Source organism: Nymphaea colorata, chromosome 7, assembly GCF_008831285.2.
Source record: "Nymphaea colorata isolate Beijing-Zhang1983 chromosome 7, ASM883128v2, whole genome shotgun sequence".
Taxonomy (NCBI): domain Eukaryota; kingdom Viridiplantae; phylum Streptophyta; class Magnoliopsida; order Nymphaeales; family Nymphaeaceae; genus Nymphaea; species Nymphaea colorata.
The window spans coordinates 4972406-4993309 of record NC_045144.1 but is presented as its reverse complement, the minus strand read 5'-3'; the positions used below and the strand labels follow the sequence as shown (position 1 = coordinate 4993309).

Here is a 20904-nt window from a genome sequence, read left to right as displayed (position 1 = left end):
CACCAATACCTATAGCGTTCTTGATTGGAGTCAATTCCCTCATCAAGTGTTATAGTTTGTGATTGATTCCAAATGTTAGCACATCATGTAATCCGCTGTCATGTCGTCCAGAAAAAATTCTGATCTCTTCCACCCTTTTTGGTGATACTTATCTGGCCGAACTCAGTAATAATTTGAATTTAAGAAATCACGTCTAATTGACTTTGTGTTTAGATTCAATTTTATGTAAATGTCCCATCAATGTTAGTATATAATGTCTTTCTTTCCTCTCTCTCTCTCTCTCTCTCTCTCTATATATATATATATATATATATATATATGTGTGTGTGTGTGTGTGTGTGTGTGTGTGTGTGTGTGTATGTGAGATTCTTGTGAAAATCCATCCAGTATGTACATTGGTAGCTCATGTGAATTCCAATGGCTTTGGTGTGTGTGTGTGTGTGTGTGTGTCTGTGTGTGTGTGTGTGTATGTGAGATTCTTGTGAAAATCCATCCAGTATGTACATTGGTAGCTCATGTGAATTCCAATGGCTTTGGCGTTCACTTTAACTGTTGAAATTCATAAGCTTTTTGGAGGGCTTTGGTTGTTGATATACATAAGGTTTCCCAACGGCTTTGGACGTTGGACATTTCAAAGAATTCCTACATAGGTTGGCAAAGTAAAAAGAACATCACCCACAACTATAGTAGTTGGGGGTTCTTTTACCAACCGCCCATGGCGGTCATTAACGTGATTGCGGTGAAGATGGACCTGTGGAGGGTACATGTCGTTGAAAAGCTATTTTTACCGATGGTCAAAGTGGATGTCAATAAAAGTACATTTTTCACGGACATGCTAAACTTCATTTACACAATTTCCACTACAGCGATGACATTACTAGAAAAGCAACTTTTGTTCTTATTTTTATGTTATAGCACTGTGGACATATATATGCTTTAACTCTGTAACTTTGAACTTTATTTAAGTAGTTGTAATGTAATATAAATTCTAACTTTTGTCATATATCTTTGTTTAGTTATGAGCAGCTAGCTTTATTTTATATTTGCATTTCTATCTTCGATTTTTGGAACTAATGTCAGTCGTAGATTAATAGAAAAAAATTAACAACTCTTTACTGACGTTTCAATAAAAGTCGCTTAATGTATTATTGACGTCCAAGGATACGATGACGAAAATTTTTATCAACGTCCAGCCACCTGTCGATAAAAATCTTTACCGACATCTGTATAAGTGTTGATCAAATATTTTTCCGACATCTAGGCAGTGTGAAAAAAAAAAATTAAGATGCTGAATGTTTTACCCGGCCATTGGTAATCATCTATTTAACAACATTTAAGATGCATCGGTGAAGATTTCTACATCAACACGCACATCGACGCATGCCATTTTTCTTCACCGAGTTTACTTCTCTTTTTACCAAAGTTTTCCAGCCGTCTGTGAAATCGAGCAAAACAAAGTCAACGGCAGAGACGGGTATACACTCAGAGAGCACTTTGGAAAGAATCGAATTAGGTGCTGAACGGACTGAAAGCCCACAAACAGACAGACTCTACATTTGGCGAAATCTTATCTGGCTACGGCCCACATGCAGCAGAGTATATGTAACAAAAGAAAAATTCAGCTTGTTGGGTTTCCCTTTTCAATCTGCAGAATGTCTAATGGAATTCCCTTTTCAATCTGCAGAATGTCTAATGGAGAAGTGTCAGGCTAGGAGTAGTACTGGTGGGCCGGTGGCCCCTTGAATAATAGAAAAAGGGCCATTCCTCACGTCAATGTGAAGTTCTCTCATGGACTTAGGCAAACAAGGGGCAAAATCTTGGTAGATTTAGAGAGGGAGATCAGCAGTGACGGTGGTAGGCATTAATGGAGGTAAGTGGAAGGGATAGGAGGGAGGGGATGAAGGCAGTGCTGTACATGGTGGTAGTGCATGTAATAGTTGCAGGAATGAACATCCTCTACAAGCTTTCCGCAGATGGAGGTCGAATGAGCCTTCGCGTCCTTGTAGCTTACCGGTACATGTTCGGAGCTGCCTTCCTCTGCCCTCTTGCCTTCTTCTTGGAGAGGTATGCTTGCTATCTATTCTAGAGTAATGCACAGATCTGCAAGTCTAGAGGAGGAGGATCATCTGGTACATTATATATGTATATATACTTTGGAATTTAAACCGTTTATCTGGTGCACCACTTGTAAGCTGATGTGCATGCAATTGTTAGCGTTTCAAAGAGCGACTTTGTAGATTTTCATACAATTTTGGGAATCGGTCAGTTATTATTGTGCCAAGGAGAATTCTGCCCATTTCAGATGGGGACTCCAATCAGACTCTTGAGTTGAAATAGTTCTGGAATTGAACACCAATATGCCTGATCTTCGTTAGCATTTAAGAAGCACCACTCCAAGTCCGCTCAAGTACTAGTTAGACTACCGTGGCGGAGCTAAGTATTCGCAGGTGTGGGCAACTACCCACACCAACATCACAAAATTTCTTTATTTTCATAGAAAGGCCTTCAAATATTTGAAGGTTATCCTCAAGGTAGGAAAGCTTTTGGTTAGTGGCCCTCAGCACAATTTTTTTTTTGCTCCACTACTCCTTAGACCACACTAGGTATAACAAACACATGAATGTTTTATGATCTTTATTTGGAATGTTATCTGGGTGTGGAGATGTAGGAGCATTTTGATTGAAGGCCCTCTTTTTTCTATTATGCGCATGAATATTGACATGGAATTGTAATTGTTGGTATATGATTGATGCATTCAGGAAGACCCGGACAAGGCTTACATGTTTTATACTTGGCCAGGCCTTCTGTTGTGCAACTTTTGGGTGGGTATGTGTGTGTGTGGGGGTAATGTGCCTATTATGTCTAACCAATATTTTTTACTAAGGTTGTGTTTGTTTCACCATGGATCTCAAATCCATGGACTTAAGGTCAGACTCTTCCCATCAACAATCCGACCTTAAATCCATAGTTTTTAACATATAGCATAGATTTAAAAACCAAAATCCATGTTATTGAGATCCTCAATTTGTTTAAACTGAAAATTTGCGAAAACACATTTTCTTATGCAGCCTCAATTTAAGATCGGAGTCATGAAACCCAACCTAAGTTTGAGAGAAAAAAGGAAATTGTTGATATATATATATATATACATATATATAGCTGACGCTTGCAATTGCTCCTCAGGGCATCGCTCAACCAAAATCTCTACATTGCCGCTTTGAAAATGACTTCAGCTACATTGGCCGTTGCAATGACCAACCTCCTCCCTGCTTTCACATTCATTTTGGCCATCATGTTCCGGTAACTTCACTTTTCCTGTGCATGATAAGAGAGCTAGAGATCGAGAGAGAGAGAGAGAGAGATATTGTTCATGTATTTTAAATTGAAGACTAGTGAAACTTAACTTGTTGATAGATGTGTGTGAGAGATGTGTGTGAAGGAGAAAGAGATTTTCGAATATTTTGAACTTATTGATGAAGTTTGACCTGTTTGTCAGACAAGAGGGAGAGAGAGGTTAATCAATAACAATGAAAATACAATTGCCGAAGTAGATGACAAGCTTCCACCAAAAGTTACCAAGTTGTCGTCAGTTCAATTTCCATGGGTACTATTCATCTCATTGTAAATGATGGATTCACCACACCTTATTGAATAGGTATATTACTCCCCACCTAAGTCCCAAACTAGGTATCCCAAAGGCACGGGAAAAGGAGAGGGGTGTTGGACTCTTTGGGTACTCCTCTTCTTTCCATTGAAAGTTAGAAAACAAGTCACAAATTATTAAATTATTTGTTCCGATCATTTGATGAGAGGGAGAGAGAGAGAGAAAGAGAAAAATAGAAGATTTTAAATTATTAAGATTAATTAGTGAAAATTGATCTGTCGGGCAGATTAGAGAGGCTGGAGATTAGGTCTTCAAGAAGCCAGTCTAAGGTATTGGGGACAGCAGTAGGCGTGTGTGGAGCCATGCTACTGACCTTCTATCATGGTGCAAAGCTCCAGCTGTGGTCATTCCACACCCACCTACCGCACCATCACCCCAACCAACATCAGTCCGGCAACCAAGTACTGGGCTCAATGCTGGCCATGGCAAACACATTGAGCTATGCTACATGGCTTATAATCCAGGTGATTAGCTTTATCACTATTGCATCCTAAAACTATGTGTCCTTTTACCAATTTCCATTTCTTGTGTTTTCCTTTCTCAATTTATGTGATAGGTTTTGTACGCAGGCTAAGATGAGCAAGAGATATCCGCACCCTTACTCGAGCTCAGCCCTCTTGAACCTGTTTGCAGCCATTCAATCTACATGTGTTGCTGCTATCACAGATTGGGATCCATCTGCATGGGAGCTTCGTTGGGATGTTAACCTTTTGACGATCATCTACACGGTACATGGTTTCAATTGCGTCTATATATATATATAAGATTGATTAGGTGGATCACATGTTCTGATTAGTGGATTGGAGTGATAATGTTGATATATTTGCTTAGTTTTTTGAACCATGAAGTTGGAATAAATCCGCTACTCACAGAAACTTCGAATCTATTCATCTGACCCACAGCCCAAAGATATAAAAATTTGCTGGGAGCTATTTTTAAAGTACTTGTTGTTCAAATTTTCAGAAAACCAGAAGCTGGATGAGGAAGGGCTCGAAGTTCAACGACCTCAAATTTTTGAGTCTTCTAAATTAACAAGAAATCATATTGGATACTCAGATGATTTGGCCTCACGTATGCCCTCCAAGACTTTGCTCATAGAAATCGCCAAAATATTCTGAAATTGATTTTAACAACTAGTTTCCTTGAAATGCATTTTCTTTGATTGATTTGCAGCAGATTTGAAATCCCAACGCAATTAATTCGACTCTAAATCGGACTCAGATTTGAATATAAAAAAAAATACAATACAAAATTATATCTGCATTTCATGTTATTGGATTCAAATGTGGTAAGAAAGATCCTAAACAGTAGTCACATCCATTTATTAGTTATGTTCATAGTTTCTTATGAAATTTTCAAATTTGAAGTGAATTGTCCAACTATGAACCAGCCAGGCCCAAAAAAGTGCAGCTCAGCAGGCTGGCTGGGCCTCGGGCATAAACTCAAGCCCGTGGCTCGATATTTCATTGGCCCGGAACAGGCTAGGATTTTGCAATTTTTTTCTGGCTGGCCCGGCTGAATGCCCACTCCTAATCACAACATGTGAACCACTTGAACAAATTTCAGTGCTTGATTCATTGCAGTTAACATGACTTCTCATATTTTTCAGTTCCCATATCTGATAATATGAGAATATATATTTTAAGTTTTTCAGAATTGGGAATTAATATTCCATTTTCTTATATTCAAACTTCACATAAAGAAATAAAATTCTAGCTTTACTGATGTTATTTTCTTGAAGATATATATGAAAAATATTGAAATTTTATTTTATTTTCAAGGAACTGAAATACCCCTCGTATGAAGCAATGGGTCTTTATTAAGGAAACTCATTTGTTTCCTCCTTTGAGGGGTATTTCAGTCCCTTGAAAATACAAATGTATTTCAATTTTTGTATCTTAATCGCTACCTAACTATTTTTATAAAATCAACCATCAAATCTTATATACGAGTCTTTCTCTCTCTCTCTCTCTGTATATATATATATATATATATATATATATATATATATATATATATATATATATATATATATATATATATACACACACACACACACACATAACCGACCAACCGCTATGTTGGGTGATTTTTTTATATTTTATGGTGCTAAAAACAGTCTCAAATGGTGCGTTCCATGATACCAGTTGATTGAGTACGGTTATATATATATATATATATACACATGTTCTGGAACTTTATGATTATTAAGATTGTCCAAAGTGGTCACTAGATGTTGCATGTGTAAGGATTGGTGACATTTTCTTTTTCTTTTTTCTATGAGCTTGCAGGGCATACTGGTATCAGGTTTGGTTGTGGCTCTCATGTCATGGGCTATTCAGATGAGAGGACCACTGTTTGTCTCAGCTTTCAACCCCTTGTCCCTTGTCATTGTTGCCTTTTTTGGGTCCATATTTCTTGATGAGGCTCTTCATCTAGGAAGGTAAAATAGCACTCAAAACACCCTTAAAGGTTGGAAATAAAATGAAACTTTCTTATTCATTACCAAGACAGTATATATAATGTACATTTATATATTATATTATTTGTTTCCAGTTATATATAATATATGGAACATTCCAATAACATAAAGTTACAAAGATGCAGAATGGAAATTTGAAACGATATACAGTAAGCAGAAACACCTTGTGGTTTCAGTGTGGTTGGTGCTGGATTGATCATCTTGGGACTGTACACTGTGCTGTGGGGCAAAGGGAAAGAGGTGAAGGAACTTGTCCAGCTTCAGGCACACAGATCTGCTGGAGAAGCAACTAAACTGGATTCAGATGGGTTGCACTCGAACCCGGCAGGTGCAGGCATTGGTGCAAATCAAGTGCCAGAGCACAGCATAAAAGAAGATCAGATAGACAGTGTTCAGTTGTAGCTAATTGAGTCAGGAGCATGCAGCTCTCACAGCCAGTTTTTCCATGCACTTAAGAAGAGTCCTGCATTAAGCACTAGCATGTAAGGAAAGTGATGCTAAACAAGGGTTATAAATGAGCCAATATCTTGTTTGCAATCACATATATGCACACAGAGAAATCTAGTCTGTCCATGTCCAAGGATGTCACTGGATATTGAATCTGAATCGATTGACCACATTTCGAAGAGCAAATGAGCATATACACTGGTTTGGATTTTCCGTTTCTGAGGTTTTACTGTTGAAACTGATCCTTCGAATATATATATATAATATCCGACAAAATGGGTAAGGACAACAAGCAGACTTCTTAAATTTGTGTTAAAAAGTGTTTTAAACAAAATGTGAACCAAATAATGTGTTTGTAAACACTAATTTAATGTAAATTATGCTTCAATTCAAGTTACTTTTGTCAAAATATTGAACTTTCTAATATCAAAATTCATTTTTAGATTATTGAAAAACCATTATTAAAGTAAAAAAGTGACTAAAAAATTTAATATACTGTTTTCTCAAAATCACTAAGATCATATCCATAAGGTTAGATTGAAAAAAAAACTTTAATAATTAGTTTTAATGGGTCTGGTTTTTGTCGCTTACCCAAGTGGTCTCGTGTGTGTGTGTGTGTGTCTGTGTGTGTAAACATACACACACCCACACTAGATGCTTTGCATAGTATGGGTTATTTTAATTTTAGCATTTTTTTTTCAATTTTGGCTATATGGATGTGACCTAAGGCATTTGAATAATGGGAGTTTATTGTTTGATGCTTACTTTATAGTTGGGTTCTTCAAGCATCATATTCTTTATTAGGGACGTGTTTCCAGGGGTTTATTCCTGTCAAGAGTACCTGTGCGTTTAAATTAAATAGAAAAGAATGGTTCACGTAGCTATCAGTGGAGGATAGGATCAGGAACCAACCAATCACCACGAAAAAGGAATGATAATCTTCCACAGGGCTCGAAAATCTGCTTGAATAGGCCGATTCGAATCAAATTGATGACAAGTTCAATTTACCGGTCGCCACATGTCATGATGTAAAATATTTTCCATTGTTATTGTTTAATTATTTGGAACAAATAAAATAGCATAAATTGAATGCAGGGTCATGACAAAGCATAAAATTAGATTATGTTCTTATGTTCAGCATTATGATGGCCCTTTAATTATGCAGGAATCGCTGTCTCCCATTTGATGGTTGTGACTGTAAATTAGCTATCCATTGCAAAGTGGTTCTTTGATACTTTGTGAAAAAGTGTCAAATTAAGCTCTTCAGATTCGTTTTAAGTTTGTAACACATACCATACTTTCTTCAAATGAGCATGAGGTTAACAACCCACTGCTTAAAGAAGAACCAAATCCACCACCACCACCACCCCCCCCCCCCCCTTCCTTCCCTTTCTCATTTTCCTTGCCTCTGGGGTTTTGTTCTGTGTTACGACCTAGGTGTGTATGGTACACCCTTCAATTTGAGTGTCATGATTCTACCTTTTAACAGTTTAGGAGAATAGTACCCACAGGAATTGAAATGCAACATACCTTATATATGTTTGCTTGCATGTTCGACCAGCTATGTTACACCCCTGAGGCAGCTTATAATGTATACCTTCTTAGACAAATATTAATGAGAGGCCGCCTTGAAAATGATGCTGATCTCTAGCAGTGTTGTAAAAAGTGGCTTGAATTGATCGATTTGTATCAAATTAATTGTAGTCCAAACTGATTCGGTACATTGGCCAATACAGAGATGTCATGTATGTGTCACATAGTATTGTTTATCTTTTATTTTGTTGTCATTGATCCTACATGGTTGTAACCCTAAATAACAGTAAGGGAGAACCAATTTACTTAACTATGCCCTAAAAGTTCTAAGTAAGTTGAGGAAAGTCAGTCAAGTTCTAATTAATTGTGCTTCCATTCTATCTTCATTTTAAAGTTTTTATATGTTTTTAAAAAAAAGATTCCTGCTTTACAGGATTGTTGTTACTGCTGTTCTTCCATATGTTTTTGTTTGTATTTGTCAAACAGTACCCAACAGCTATTAGCCCTTCTGGTAAAAACTTAAAAAAAAAGGATAAAATAGACCTTCTGGTAAAAACTTAAAAAAAGTGACAAAATGACAATTTGGCTCTTTGAAAAACAAAAAACAGATTTACAAGAGGAAAGTTAGATTTGGAACCCTCTACTTCAAACTCAAATTTTCAGGTCATTCTTTAACAATAAAGCATGATCAAGATGTGATCGATGTGTTTTGAAAACTAAAACTTAACATAAAAAATGTGTTTATTATTGAAAATAAGTAGTTACTATGCCTTTATATACCATATTTAATGAGAATGATACAACCCGTTGATTCTAAGTAGATGAAATGGTGGAGATAAAGTTGAAAATATGGAAATAAAGTTTTTTTTTCAAAAGACTGAAATACTTCTCAAATGAAACAAGTGCCTTTAATTATAGAAATACATATGTACGTATATAATACATATATGAGTATAATTGGAAGCAGTCTCATATTTTAACCATTGCTTCATTAATTTCTACTGATAAATTCGTCATAGTTCAAATGGGTTTTTAAAAAAGTCACACTATCCATGAAGGGGTTAGTGCGACAGACAGAGAAGGGGCTATGTAGGCTGCTAGTCTTCATTTCGAGTTCCTACGGAATCAACTGCTTTTTCTACAAAAAGAGGATCACCAATATACAAGTTAAAACATAGCGAGCGCATCATCTAAGGTAGTACTGAAAGCAAGTAAATGATTTCCTACAGAGATCAAAGAAGTGTGGATCGGTTGTCAAGCCTGGAGATAGGATGAAATATTTTTCCTACTAACCCTCAAAAAATCATGCTCTTTACAAGTTAATAACACGCACGGCTTTTATTTTTACAACAACGTAAATGCTATGTTTTTTTACTTTTCCGTCTCTACGTACTATTAGTTGCATATTCACAGGAGCAGAGGCAGGGGCCTTGGCCCATTCAAATTTTAAAGCATTCAAAAATTTATATGTAAATTTCAATTCAGTTCAATGTATATAAAAAAAAAAATTGAAAAAATATATTTCAACCCTTGTTAAAATTTTGAAACTATAGTTTAGCTCCTGTAATGAAAAAATCTTAACTCCGCCCCTACCTATACAAGTTAGATTTCAGCACTCGAAAGCAATTCTACTGGATTGCAGTCTTCCATCAATTTATGAGAGAATATGTAGCAATTACATGAATAAACTTTAACAACACTACTTGATCGATTCTTTACTGAATCTGTCGTTGCATATAGAATGCAATTGGGAGTGGAGATCTGGTTCCATGGAGCCATCTATTAAAGGGACCTGCATCAACCAATTAGGAGTTAGAAGAACACTTATAAGCCTATATGTATTGTACTTAGGCTGAAGCAATCCTTCCATCTTCCAATTCTTCCTTGAAGAAGAAGAAGAAGAAGAAGAGCCAGTTGTAGTAGTACTAGTAAATGGAAGAAAAGTTGACAAGCTGTAGTAATGGAGTGAAAGCGGCGATGCCGGCGGTGGCCATGGTGGTGGTGCAAGTGGCGTTGGCCGGAATGAAAGTCCTCTACAAGCTAGCAGTAGACCGAGGGATGAGCCTCCTCATGCTCATCACTTACCGCTACATTTTTTGCTCTGCCTTTATTTGCCCTATTGCCTTCTTCTTAGAAAGGTAAGCCGATACATGTAAAATCCATGCTAGTGTTCACTGCCGATCTCCCAAAACACACCTTTCTATTCAGTCATCAACTTTGCTACACCTAGCTAAGTTTTTCCTTTCGTTTTTTTTTTTTCTTTCTTTTTGTCTTGATTTTTTTTTCGTCTCACCAATATAGTAATTTCCTTTCAAATTTTCTTTTCCACCCCCACCCCCTTGTTAAGGCTTCTTGACACGGCACTAAAATCCAAATAATTCGATTCCTTTGTGGGTTATTTAGGTTTTTTATTAATAAATATTTCTCGGAGTAACGACAAGGAAATTATAGGGATTGGGTTTGTACTAGTGGCTTGTTGTACTGTGGGATCGGGTTTTCTCCGAGTTGGCTGGAGAACAGCCACTTTTTTTAAATCTTTTCTTTAAAAGTTAAATAAGAAGAAAAAACCAACTTGGCTGGTGGGTTTTCTGAAACAGGTAGAAGAGAGCATTTGATGATGCAGCACATGGTGTAGAGGAGGACAGATAGAGGTAGCAGTGGCTGAAAATAGATAGAGAGAGAGAGAGAGAGATGGTGGTGGCTGATACAGAGACTGCATGATTCAGAAAGCATGAAAAGAAAATGCAAATAAAGTTAAGGAGGGTAAACAAGTTTTAACGTCTTATTTTATTCTTGTATTCGACGAGTTCTAAGCCTTGCTGTGATCATGATCAAAAGTAAAGCGACCGTAAAAGCCATAAATCTCAGAGCTGCATAACCAGTTCTGGGCTGAAGCAGAGAGGTAGACTCCCCTGTGGACAGGGTTGCATAGGTACAAGGGAGCCCATAAACGAGGCCAAACCCCCCTTAGTTGGTAACGTGTCGAACACCGAGTTTGGTTGCACTATTCCAAACCCAATGTCTTGTTAGGCTTATGGTTGTCTTTGTACAAAGACTGGTTGCCTACCAGCTCTGATCCTTGGTGTGTGGCCAAAACCTCTTAGTGATCTTATCTGAAATTCGAAGTAAACAAATGCCATCATGGTTCTCATATAAAAACTAGGATCCCAGATCAGCTTCTTGGTCCGAAGCTAAGCACATTCATCCAACCTCCCAAAATAAAAAAAAAAAAAAACAACAACAGAAAAATTGGAAAAAAAATTCTTAGGTTACATATGTTCTGCCCCAAGATACAAGTTTTTTATTATTTCCTATTTTTTAGAACAATTGAGAAATGTTTTAAATTGATAAAATTTTGAAAAATAAAGTGATATGAGATTATAATATAACATTGTAGAACTATCAGGGCTCGTTTGGTAAATAAAACAATTTGTTTTAGGCAGATTCACGAAACAGTTACATACTAAAAGCATCCAAATGTAAAACATTTGAACCTTCATATGCTTTATATGAAGTTTGTTTTAGTTTTGGTTTATGCATGGTGTTCTGAGCAGAATGGGGCCATGATTTGAAACACATTGGAGAATCTACAAATGAGGAGCCGAGCATGCCAGGCGAAGGTGATTGGGACCTTCATAGGGATGGCTGGAGCTGCGCTACTAACCTTCTGCAAGGGCGCAGGACTCCAGCTCTGGTCCATTCATGCCCACCTGCTGCGCCTGCATGCAGGGTCACCGGAGCTGGGCAACCTAGCGCTGGGCTCGCTCTTGGCTCAGCCAGCACTTTGTGCATAGCCATATGGTTCATCATCCAGGTACTAAATTACTACTCCCTTAAGCATATCCACCAAATCAATTATCTTCCACTTTTTCTTCTAACAAGAATAGAATTAATTAACATAATTGTTTAATTAAATTGATCTCTAATGACATGCGAAAATGAGAGAGAGTTACCCACACCCGTATACGAGCACTGCATTACTCAATCTGATTGCAGCCGTCTAGTGCACATGCATTGCAGCCATTACTGAGAGAGATGCATCTGCATGGAAGATCCGTTGGGATGTTAATCTATCACTGCCTCTACGTTGTATGCCTTTTTTCCTCCCTTTCTCATTTAACTCTCTACTTGCTTTCACTTTCCATTTTATAAATTTTCATATGTGCATGAATACGTATGTACATGTGTTCCGTTTCTTTTCTTTCAAATATTTATTCATCTTTACAAGACAAATATCTTCTCTTATAAAGTTTCTCATACTCATATATACATATGATATTTTCTTTTCCTTTAAAATCTCTCTTTCTCTTCAAATCAATACATCTTTTTCTCTTAAGCTTTCATATATGTGTATATGTGATGGTATGTACACATGTATGCATGTCTTTCTCTATTTCTCTCTCTATCTTTTCATAAGAGTGTTTTATCTCTTGTATTCTTTTTAATATTCTCCTCTCACGAACTTTCCATTTACCAACTTCATTAAGACCACAAACCAAGTAATGACCCAATATTGGAATCATGCTTGATGGTCTACAATCCCTATCCCTTTTCAAAAAAAAAAAACTTTTCCTTCTTATATATAATAATTATAACAACGAAATCTTAGATGTATGTTGTGGTAGGAATGACTTTAGATGAATGTTGTGGTAGGAATGTTTTATATTCTTTCAATCATATAGGATAAATGCATCCATGCATTCTCACCCACTTTATTCACTTATGATCACAAGCACCTCTCCAAAAGAACTTAAGCAAGATGGGATGGAGCTCTAGATAAGTGGTAACACTAAAGTGATTTCAAAATGATTTCACAAGTTTTTCAAATGATATTTACTAGTTACACTTTTTCTTCAAAACATTTCACATTGTCAAGCAACTCTTCAAGAATCTTTTCAAAAGTTTGAAACATCAAACTTTCAATATTTTCTACACCGCATATAGAATCAAAAAGATGTTTAAGTTAAAACGAAATGCATCAATGATAAACATAGCCCTTGGGTTGATTTTCCCGGGTAAAGGCGCCGGGAACGGTCGATCCTCATACCGACGGGCGAGTCCCTTTTCTTTCTTATTTCCAAACAAAACTCAATTTTTTTGAATCACTCCAAAACCAATAAAATTTTGGGATGCAAACACGCTCCTTCCCCGTGAGTCCTCTCCTTTTGGGTCAATGATGGGTCGCCGCCGCTTCTCTTCTGTCGTGCCTCCCACTCAGCCTGAGTGAGAAGTAGTTGAGCATCACCGTTGCCACCGGTACCAAATGCTCGGGGATGCGAGCGTTCTTCGTAGGTCTTGAGTCGTCCCACAGCCTCTTCAAACAACATAGTGTCGAGGTCGCAAAACTACTCTATGCCGGCGATTACGCTGAGAAACCGATTTGGAATAGTATCAAACAGCTTCTTCACCAAGGCGGCGTCGCTCAGGGTTCCCCCCAAGTTGGCATACTTGACGGACATGCTGGTGAGTCTGCCCGCATACTGATCTAACGTCTCTCCTTCCTACATTCTCATGGCATCAAAGTCACTCTTCAAGGTTTGCAAGCGCGCATTCCTCACGCGATCTGCCCCGACGAATCTCGTCTTGAGGCAATCCCAAACCTCCTTCATCGTCGCCTTCTTTGCCACTTGCATTAGGAGATCCTCTGGGAGGGCTTGGAGAAGATGCGACCTCGCCTTCTTGTCCTTCCTTGTGTCGACAGCCACACTGGCCGTCGGCTCGATTGCCTTCCAGACGCCTTGATCTTCTATCATGGCTTGGACCCTAATCACCCAGCTGGTGTAGTTGGTCGTCATGAGCAGCGGATACTGGAACGTCTCACTGACAATCTCCCGCGCTGCCTCGTCTCCCGCACTGCCTCGTTTGTGATGATCGACATAGGCTTGAATCGAGGGAGCTTTGGCATACAACCTGGAAGCTCTGATACCAAATGTTGGCGCACTCCCTTGATTCATACTCATTCACCTCCCTTTTGGTAACGGCAAAATGAGGAGAGGTGACTGTAGGCTGCAACACACCAAGGAGAGGGATGCAGAGTGCGACAAGGCAAAGAGTACATGGCAAGGGAGAGAGAGAGTAAGGAAACGACAGGAGAGAGAGAGTAAAGAACGAGAGGGGACTTCACGAGTAGAGGGAAGTGGTTTAAGGGAAAAAAATTTCTTTCTTCTTTTGGGTGTACTTCATTCAACTTTCTCTAACAACTATATATAGAAAAACAAAAACTTGATCCTCACGCTAATAACTGCTGGTCATTCCATTATCTCCTCCATTTCAGCCCTCAACTTAGTAACCGCTGGTCACTCTCATGATCTCCTTCATTTCAGCCCTCAAGTCTCGCACCATTTTCTCCATCACCCATGATCTTGGGAACCGCACACACATTCACAAGTTCTCCTCACGTCTCCACTTTTCACTCTCACCAATTTCTCCATTTTTTTTACCTACCCATGATTTGGAACCGATGGAACTCACGTACCCATGAGCTCCTTCACGCACTCACACTTACACACGTTTCCACGAGCTCCTCCACAACAGGAGTTAGAGCAACAATTCATACCTGATAACATCTGATATGACCCACCAAACTTTTTAATGTACGATCTAATTGTGGTTTCAGTGTGCTTGCTGCTGGATTTATCATCTTGGGACTGTACATCGTGTTGTGAGGGAAAGGAAAAGAGATGGAGCAACTTATTGCTGAGCTTCCTACTCAATTGTCATCTGGAGATCCTGCTAAAGCTTCTTTTGGACGCATGCTTCAGGAGTCTCTGGCTTCACATGATGAAGGAGAGACAAAGTGCAAAGGAAAAAAGGAAAATTCAGTTGGTGTTCAAGTTGGTTGAGTCGAGAGAGCATGGCTCTCTGCTGCAACTCTGTTCAACCAAAAAATAGCTCTTGATATGTATTAGCAAATAAAATCAGTACACGTTCATGAAGCAACACTGCTGTAGGCTGACTCATTCCCGTGGCACTTAATTCTAAGAGATGGAACTAACATGAGCTTGTCCATGGTGAAACACTTCATCGTAGAAACGTTTAGAAGTGTAAACGTTGCCGGTGAATGGATGAGCCAATTTGCTTGGGTTCATTCGAGTTGTGTGTAATACTAATAATCAAACAAGTTCTTGTCGATCGATGAGGAGGATAGTTGGGAGTGAATGATTTTCATTATACAGTAAATTATTGTCTATGTGATTATGATTATGATAATGGCAACAGATCTTATGCATGAATGATTGACGCCTAAATCCTAATCAGGATCAAGAAAAGCTCATATATGCAAGCCAATGTGTAAGCTATAAATTCTCATAGATACATGTTCTATTAACTAAAATTAATTAATCATGTAGTTCAGTTCAGATATACATGCAGATTGATTTCATTAGGATTAATTCTTACATGCAATATGCTGGAACTTTACTTGCTTATAGGATTTTCAGGTGATTCAAAAATGGATGGTTGTGAAATGCGGCCATCCAAAATAGACATTAAAAATCTCCAAGTAGCTGCCACAAGTTCTCTGAACTTCTGCACTTATTTACTTCTAGCACAGAGGACATGAGTAATCACAAAAACTCAGCAGCTTTGTTGGGATTTGCATATATGAATGTGCGCTAAATCCTTGGAGATTAGATGAGAATTGTCAGTGCTTAGCAGCTGGATGAGAAGTACTACTTGAATCTTCTTGATTTCTAGTTTTCTTCATTATCCGTTGGCTTATTAGACATTCTTGCATTTTCCTAGATAATCCAGCACAGAAAAACAAGTTGGGATGTTAATCTTTCAAGTTTGTGTAAGAGCGGAATCATCTCCTTTTTCAAGTTGGCAGGAGTACAATTCTGTTCTCTGAACATCCGACTTTTTTAATGTGGAACCACCAGTTGCTACGGTCACATAGTTTCTTGTTAGTCTCCAATCAGCAGTAAAATGCTCATTCTTGTTAGTCTCCAATCAGCAATCTGGCAAGTGCATGTGAACCACCAGTTGCTACGGTCACATAGTTTCTTGTTAGTCTCTAATCAGCAATAGAATGTTCATTCTTGTTAGTATCCAATTAGATAATTTGGAACTACAAACATGTAAAATCTTAATTATCCATACGACTGACAATGAGGTGGAAATGCTGGCATCCTTAATGTTTAGTTCAAGATCAAATCCAACAAGTGTATAGGATAGGTATAAATGTTTAATCAGCATTCAATCTACGTATGAGAACCTGACAGGATGAGTCCAAATCCCAATCAGATTCCCATTTGGTAGAAATTTGGCGAATCTGGTATGAAGCTTCACTTACTTAGAACGGGGAACTTTCTTCTGACATGGTTCACTTTCACTTCCCCTTCTGTCGTTTCATTTCTTTCTTTGTTTTATCCTTTTTTCTTAATGTACCTTGCGATTTTTTACAGTATCATAAATGACATATAATAACATATGGTTTCAAATTACAGATATAGATGAAGCAGAAGTTTAACAGCTTTTAATTACTTTAAACTTATAACTTAACTACAAAATTCGTGAAAGAATTACATTTTTCCCTCGACCTTCGACAACTGTCCTGGGCAACCTCCTCAGCACATTCACTTCTTGATAGTTCAGGGTCGCACATATAACCATCCGATTGAGAGACACTCTTCTTTGGATTACACGGGATGAATTTCTTGTCATTCATTTGAATTGGTTTGAAACAAATTTTCTCACATCCACTTCTATCAAATATTTTAACATCAAATTCCATATCACCATCATATCAGAAAACAAGAAAGTCCCCGAAATGTAAAGAATGATGCTCAACAAATGCACGCCAACCATTGTGAAGAAACATGCCATAACTGTCGTCTAAATGCCCTCAAAGTGGGTTTGAAACACAAACCCCATTACAGGTATAGAAATGGCCCCTAAATGTTTTTCTCTTGGAGGTGTTGGCATTTGCCACATGAATGTAGAACATGAGGAACTTCAAAAAATTCAGGGAAGCCATCTTCTTTGTCTTAAACATTCATAGATACCTCAATTCAGATTTACTGTGACAAGTAAATTATTGAGACAAACTTTACCATTGTATAACTGAAACATTTTATATCGCAATAGCTTTTCCATTACAAACTCAGTCACTTACAAATGTCATAGTTTAACATCTAAGTGTTGAAACTGTCAGTGCTATAGTTATTACCCATGCTGTATGTTGTTACTTTTTTATTGTTCTCGTAGAAAAGATTAAAAGTGAAAGGTGGAACCGATGAGTGACACGGATATAGTAAAATTAATGCCCCAAATAGAAAGACAGTAGGCGAAACCAAATTAGAGTTAGTTTACAAAAAAGAAAACCTACAGCCTTTCCTTTCTAAGCAACCGTCTAAACAATGTGGTGCCTAGAGGGATTGTTATTTCTACAACTGCCATGTGAGTGTTGCAAGCCTTTTTAGCAATTTAGCAATGGCGACGAGTCTCCATCAGCCCAGTAGGGAGCCTAGAGGTTACCTTGTGAGGGAATCCTGCTACGAGTTGGCGAACCAGAAAGAAGTTGGTAAAAATAGTTTTTAACAGTCTTTTTGCTTAGCACGAGAACATCCCTGTTGAAGATAATTGAGAGAGAGAGAGAGAGATTTGTAGACAATAGGTGTTTTAATCTTGATGTTTATGTCTTTTTTTTGCAATTTAATTGCACTGATATGATCTCAAAAATAGGTTAATGCAAAACATATGTTAAGTTGATCATTTGTTAGGCTGTAAGTATGTTCTTATAATAAGAAAAAAATGAATGGCCCTCATAACATCAACATTTTGACGACAAATAGAATCTACATTTTTCCTAAAACAACTTAAATCAAAGCATGTTTTTATAAATATATTAATATGTTTATATTTTATATAAAAATCATTTTTAACAAAAAAATAAAAGGTCTGGTTATCCCTGACCTAAGCATCTAGTTTCTACTAATCTCTCTCTTTGTCTCTTTGTTTCTCTCTCTCTCTCTCTCTCCCTCTCTCTCTCTCTCTCTCTCTCTCTATATATATATATATATATATATATATATATATATATATATATATTAAGAGAGAGAAAGTGATATGGCGGCTGAATTTTTTATTAAAATGTATTTAAACAAAATATGGACATCCTACCATTTCTGTAAATACTAATTAGTCATAAAAGAAGTCTTAATAGAAGTTGTTTTTCCAAAAAATATTAGTTTTTGTACTAGTAAAATTTTGATGTTATAAAAGTAATTGTTTTTTCAATTGCTATGAAAACACTATTTGACTCAAAAGAATAATTAACTTAATATGCATATTTCATTAAAGCCTTCTTTAGATCATATCAATATGGTTGGTGCAAAAGTTGTAAACCATCTGTTCTCAGCGGTTTAGTTTTAGTTTTATCCCTGCCCTAGTTTTCTGGCTTTCACCCGTTTTGTCCCAAACCGGATCCGACGGTGCCGACACTCTGCATGAGGCCGATGGACGGCTAGCAAAACTTTCTAAAATTACTGTTATTTTTCATTTTGGGCTCTTCGGTTCTTACCCCTGTACTTTAGTCAACATTGGCCGGAAATCTTCAGCCATTTTTCAAGTGAAATTTCAATAAGAACCCGTATCAATTTGTCCATGATAGTTTATCACGGTTGTTTTTCTGGCTTTTAACCATAATCTTTCTACTGAAATATTTGGCAGTATTTTTTCCGTAATGGAAATCTGTTCCTAGTGACACTCGTACTTTCGTACCTCGCAATAACCTCTCGCGTTTGTCCTTTAAACATATGGTTGGGTTTTGGATTCTGTTTAAAAATCAGATTCAGGTTTAGTCTTGTGAATTTCAACACCAGATTCATACATCGTAAACTCAGATCTGGATATGGTACTCTAAAATTTTTCTTTATTCATATTGGAATTTCAATCCAAATCCTAATAATGTGAATACTCGCATTGAAAGCATACATGATATGTATTCAATTTAAACCTGATCCGTTGACATCCCTTTTTTTTTTGGGTGGGCTAGCGATCTGTAGGCATTTAGTGACTTAGGTTAAAGCTCTATGAGTGTCGGTACAGCGGATGCCCACACTGGCCCCACAATTCATGGATTTATTAATAGTGCCTTTCTACCAAAAATTTCTTAGTCACTAGTGTCAGTGATGGTGCAAGCATCTTCTCGGGAGTGTTATATAGCTGGATTAGAAGTCATCTACCCAGGTGGACCATGCACGACGGTTCAGTTGGCAGGTTTTCATTATCAACAGTATTAATGCAAAAATAATTGATCATTTTCTGGTCAATCTTTGATATATTTCATTGTATCCCAGTTTGCATCACTAAAATTTTTAAGTGCCACCAACCTTTCAAGGCTTTACCTCTTGCCGACATGCCACACTCATCATCCACACAGTGCCATGATTGAGGCTGCAGGAGTCCATCTGCAATCCACAAGTCCCTTATCATTTGCAAAGCCATCTTCCTGCTCTTGACCAGGCCAGCAGCTCCGCCATCGCTGGCTTTAGTGGCTCTCTCCAGCCATTCCATGCCTGCAGCTGTTGATGGCCCTTTTTTTGGTATGAGAAAAATTCCAAGAGCATACATGGCTTCCATGCAGCCTTCCTCTGTAGCTGTCGCTAGGTGTAACTTACCCTTTTCCTTTCTCTTCTTATTATAGCATTCAACCTATAGCTCCACCAACACAGAAAGCATATTAATGTCAACTTATCATTACATAAATTAGAATGCAAAAACATATTATACATACACCGCACATTTATGAAAAAGGAGATAGAGATGCAAAATTGATTTGATATGGTTTTAAAGAGTTTCTCATCTTTGACACAAGAATAAAAGGCGTGGAGAGTTTCATATATTGCTAAAATTTAGTAAAGTAATTATTCTTTTCCTTAATTCAAGGACGCAATGCAGTACTTGTTGATAGCTTATAAAACATTGTTTCAAATTTGGCGTGTGTTGCAACCAATAGCATAAAAAGATTTAAACTTGTGATATGAAAAAAAGAACCACAAATTCATACCATGCCTAGAACACATGATGCTAGTTGATTTCCCACCTCTGCACAATCTAATGTCAATGGCCATGAGCCCTGTCGATACAGCCACCAGCATAGCCTTCGATATTCGTCCACAATGGTGGCTCGTCTGAGCATCCATCTATCCCTTGTAGCTTCACACAGCATCTTGCACCTACACACCCCATTTGAATCAAACCCTTTAGAGAATCCATGCAGAGTGCTTGAAAGTTGAATCTGTTGGAGATGACAGAAAATTTGCGTGATCTTCATTCTGGCTAGATCAAGAACCGACAACATGGTCGGTGACGACAAAACAACGCGTGCTACGATCTCTGGATCGACTTCTCCTTGAAGGACATCAAGAGTCACTGGTATCTTCATGGCAGCCTTATTCATGATCTTGCCCATGGTGCTCCTCCTCCCCTTTCCTACTCAATTCCTCAAATTCATAAGAACTAGTTTCTCTTTATCTCTCTCTCTTTCTTCTGTATTTATGAAGAGGTGGTTTCTTCGGTTTGGAAGCATTGAAGGTGTCTATAAATAGGCAGGTCCACAATGCTTCGTATTTACTATCAACCTTAATTTGAACTCCAAGTTGCCGATTTTTTGCTTGAAGTTTTTTGACACGTGGAACGAATAGAACATGCGTGTTTCACTTAAACCATTTTTTCACATCAATCACCAGTAATAGGTACAGCTTATGGAATGTGGAATCTCTTTCAGTCATGTGAGTTAATGGCACTAACAATCTCTTGCCTCAGTGGCTGTGGA

At 37.7% G+C, this 20904-nt stretch overlaps 1 protein-coding gene across 3 annotated transcripts; it reads left to right on the top strand.

Annotated features, from left to right (window-relative positions):
- The first annotated feature begins 1876 nt into the window (after positions 1-1876).
- Positions 1877-6692, top strand: LOC116257831 (WAT1-related protein At1g09380-like). 3 transcript variants are annotated; one of them, XM_031634825.2, is made up of 7 exons: positions 1877-2064; positions 2760-2822; positions 3184-3300; positions 3891-4128; positions 4234-4392; positions 5956-6107; positions 6323-6692. In XM_031634825.2, exons 1-7 carry the CDS (start codon positions 1898-1900, stop codon positions 6546-6548), a joined length of 1122 nt encoding a protein of 373 aa, XP_031490685.2. In that variant the 5' UTR covers positions 1877-1897; the 3' UTR covers positions 6549-6692. The 3 variants fall into 3 exon arrangements, with proteins under 3 accessions (XP_031490685.2, XP_031490687.2, XP_031490686.2); XM_031634827.2 differs by having other exon boundaries at positions 6272-6446; XM_031634826.2 differs by lacking the exon at positions 2760-2822.
- Positions 6693-20904: the final 14212 nt, after the last annotated feature.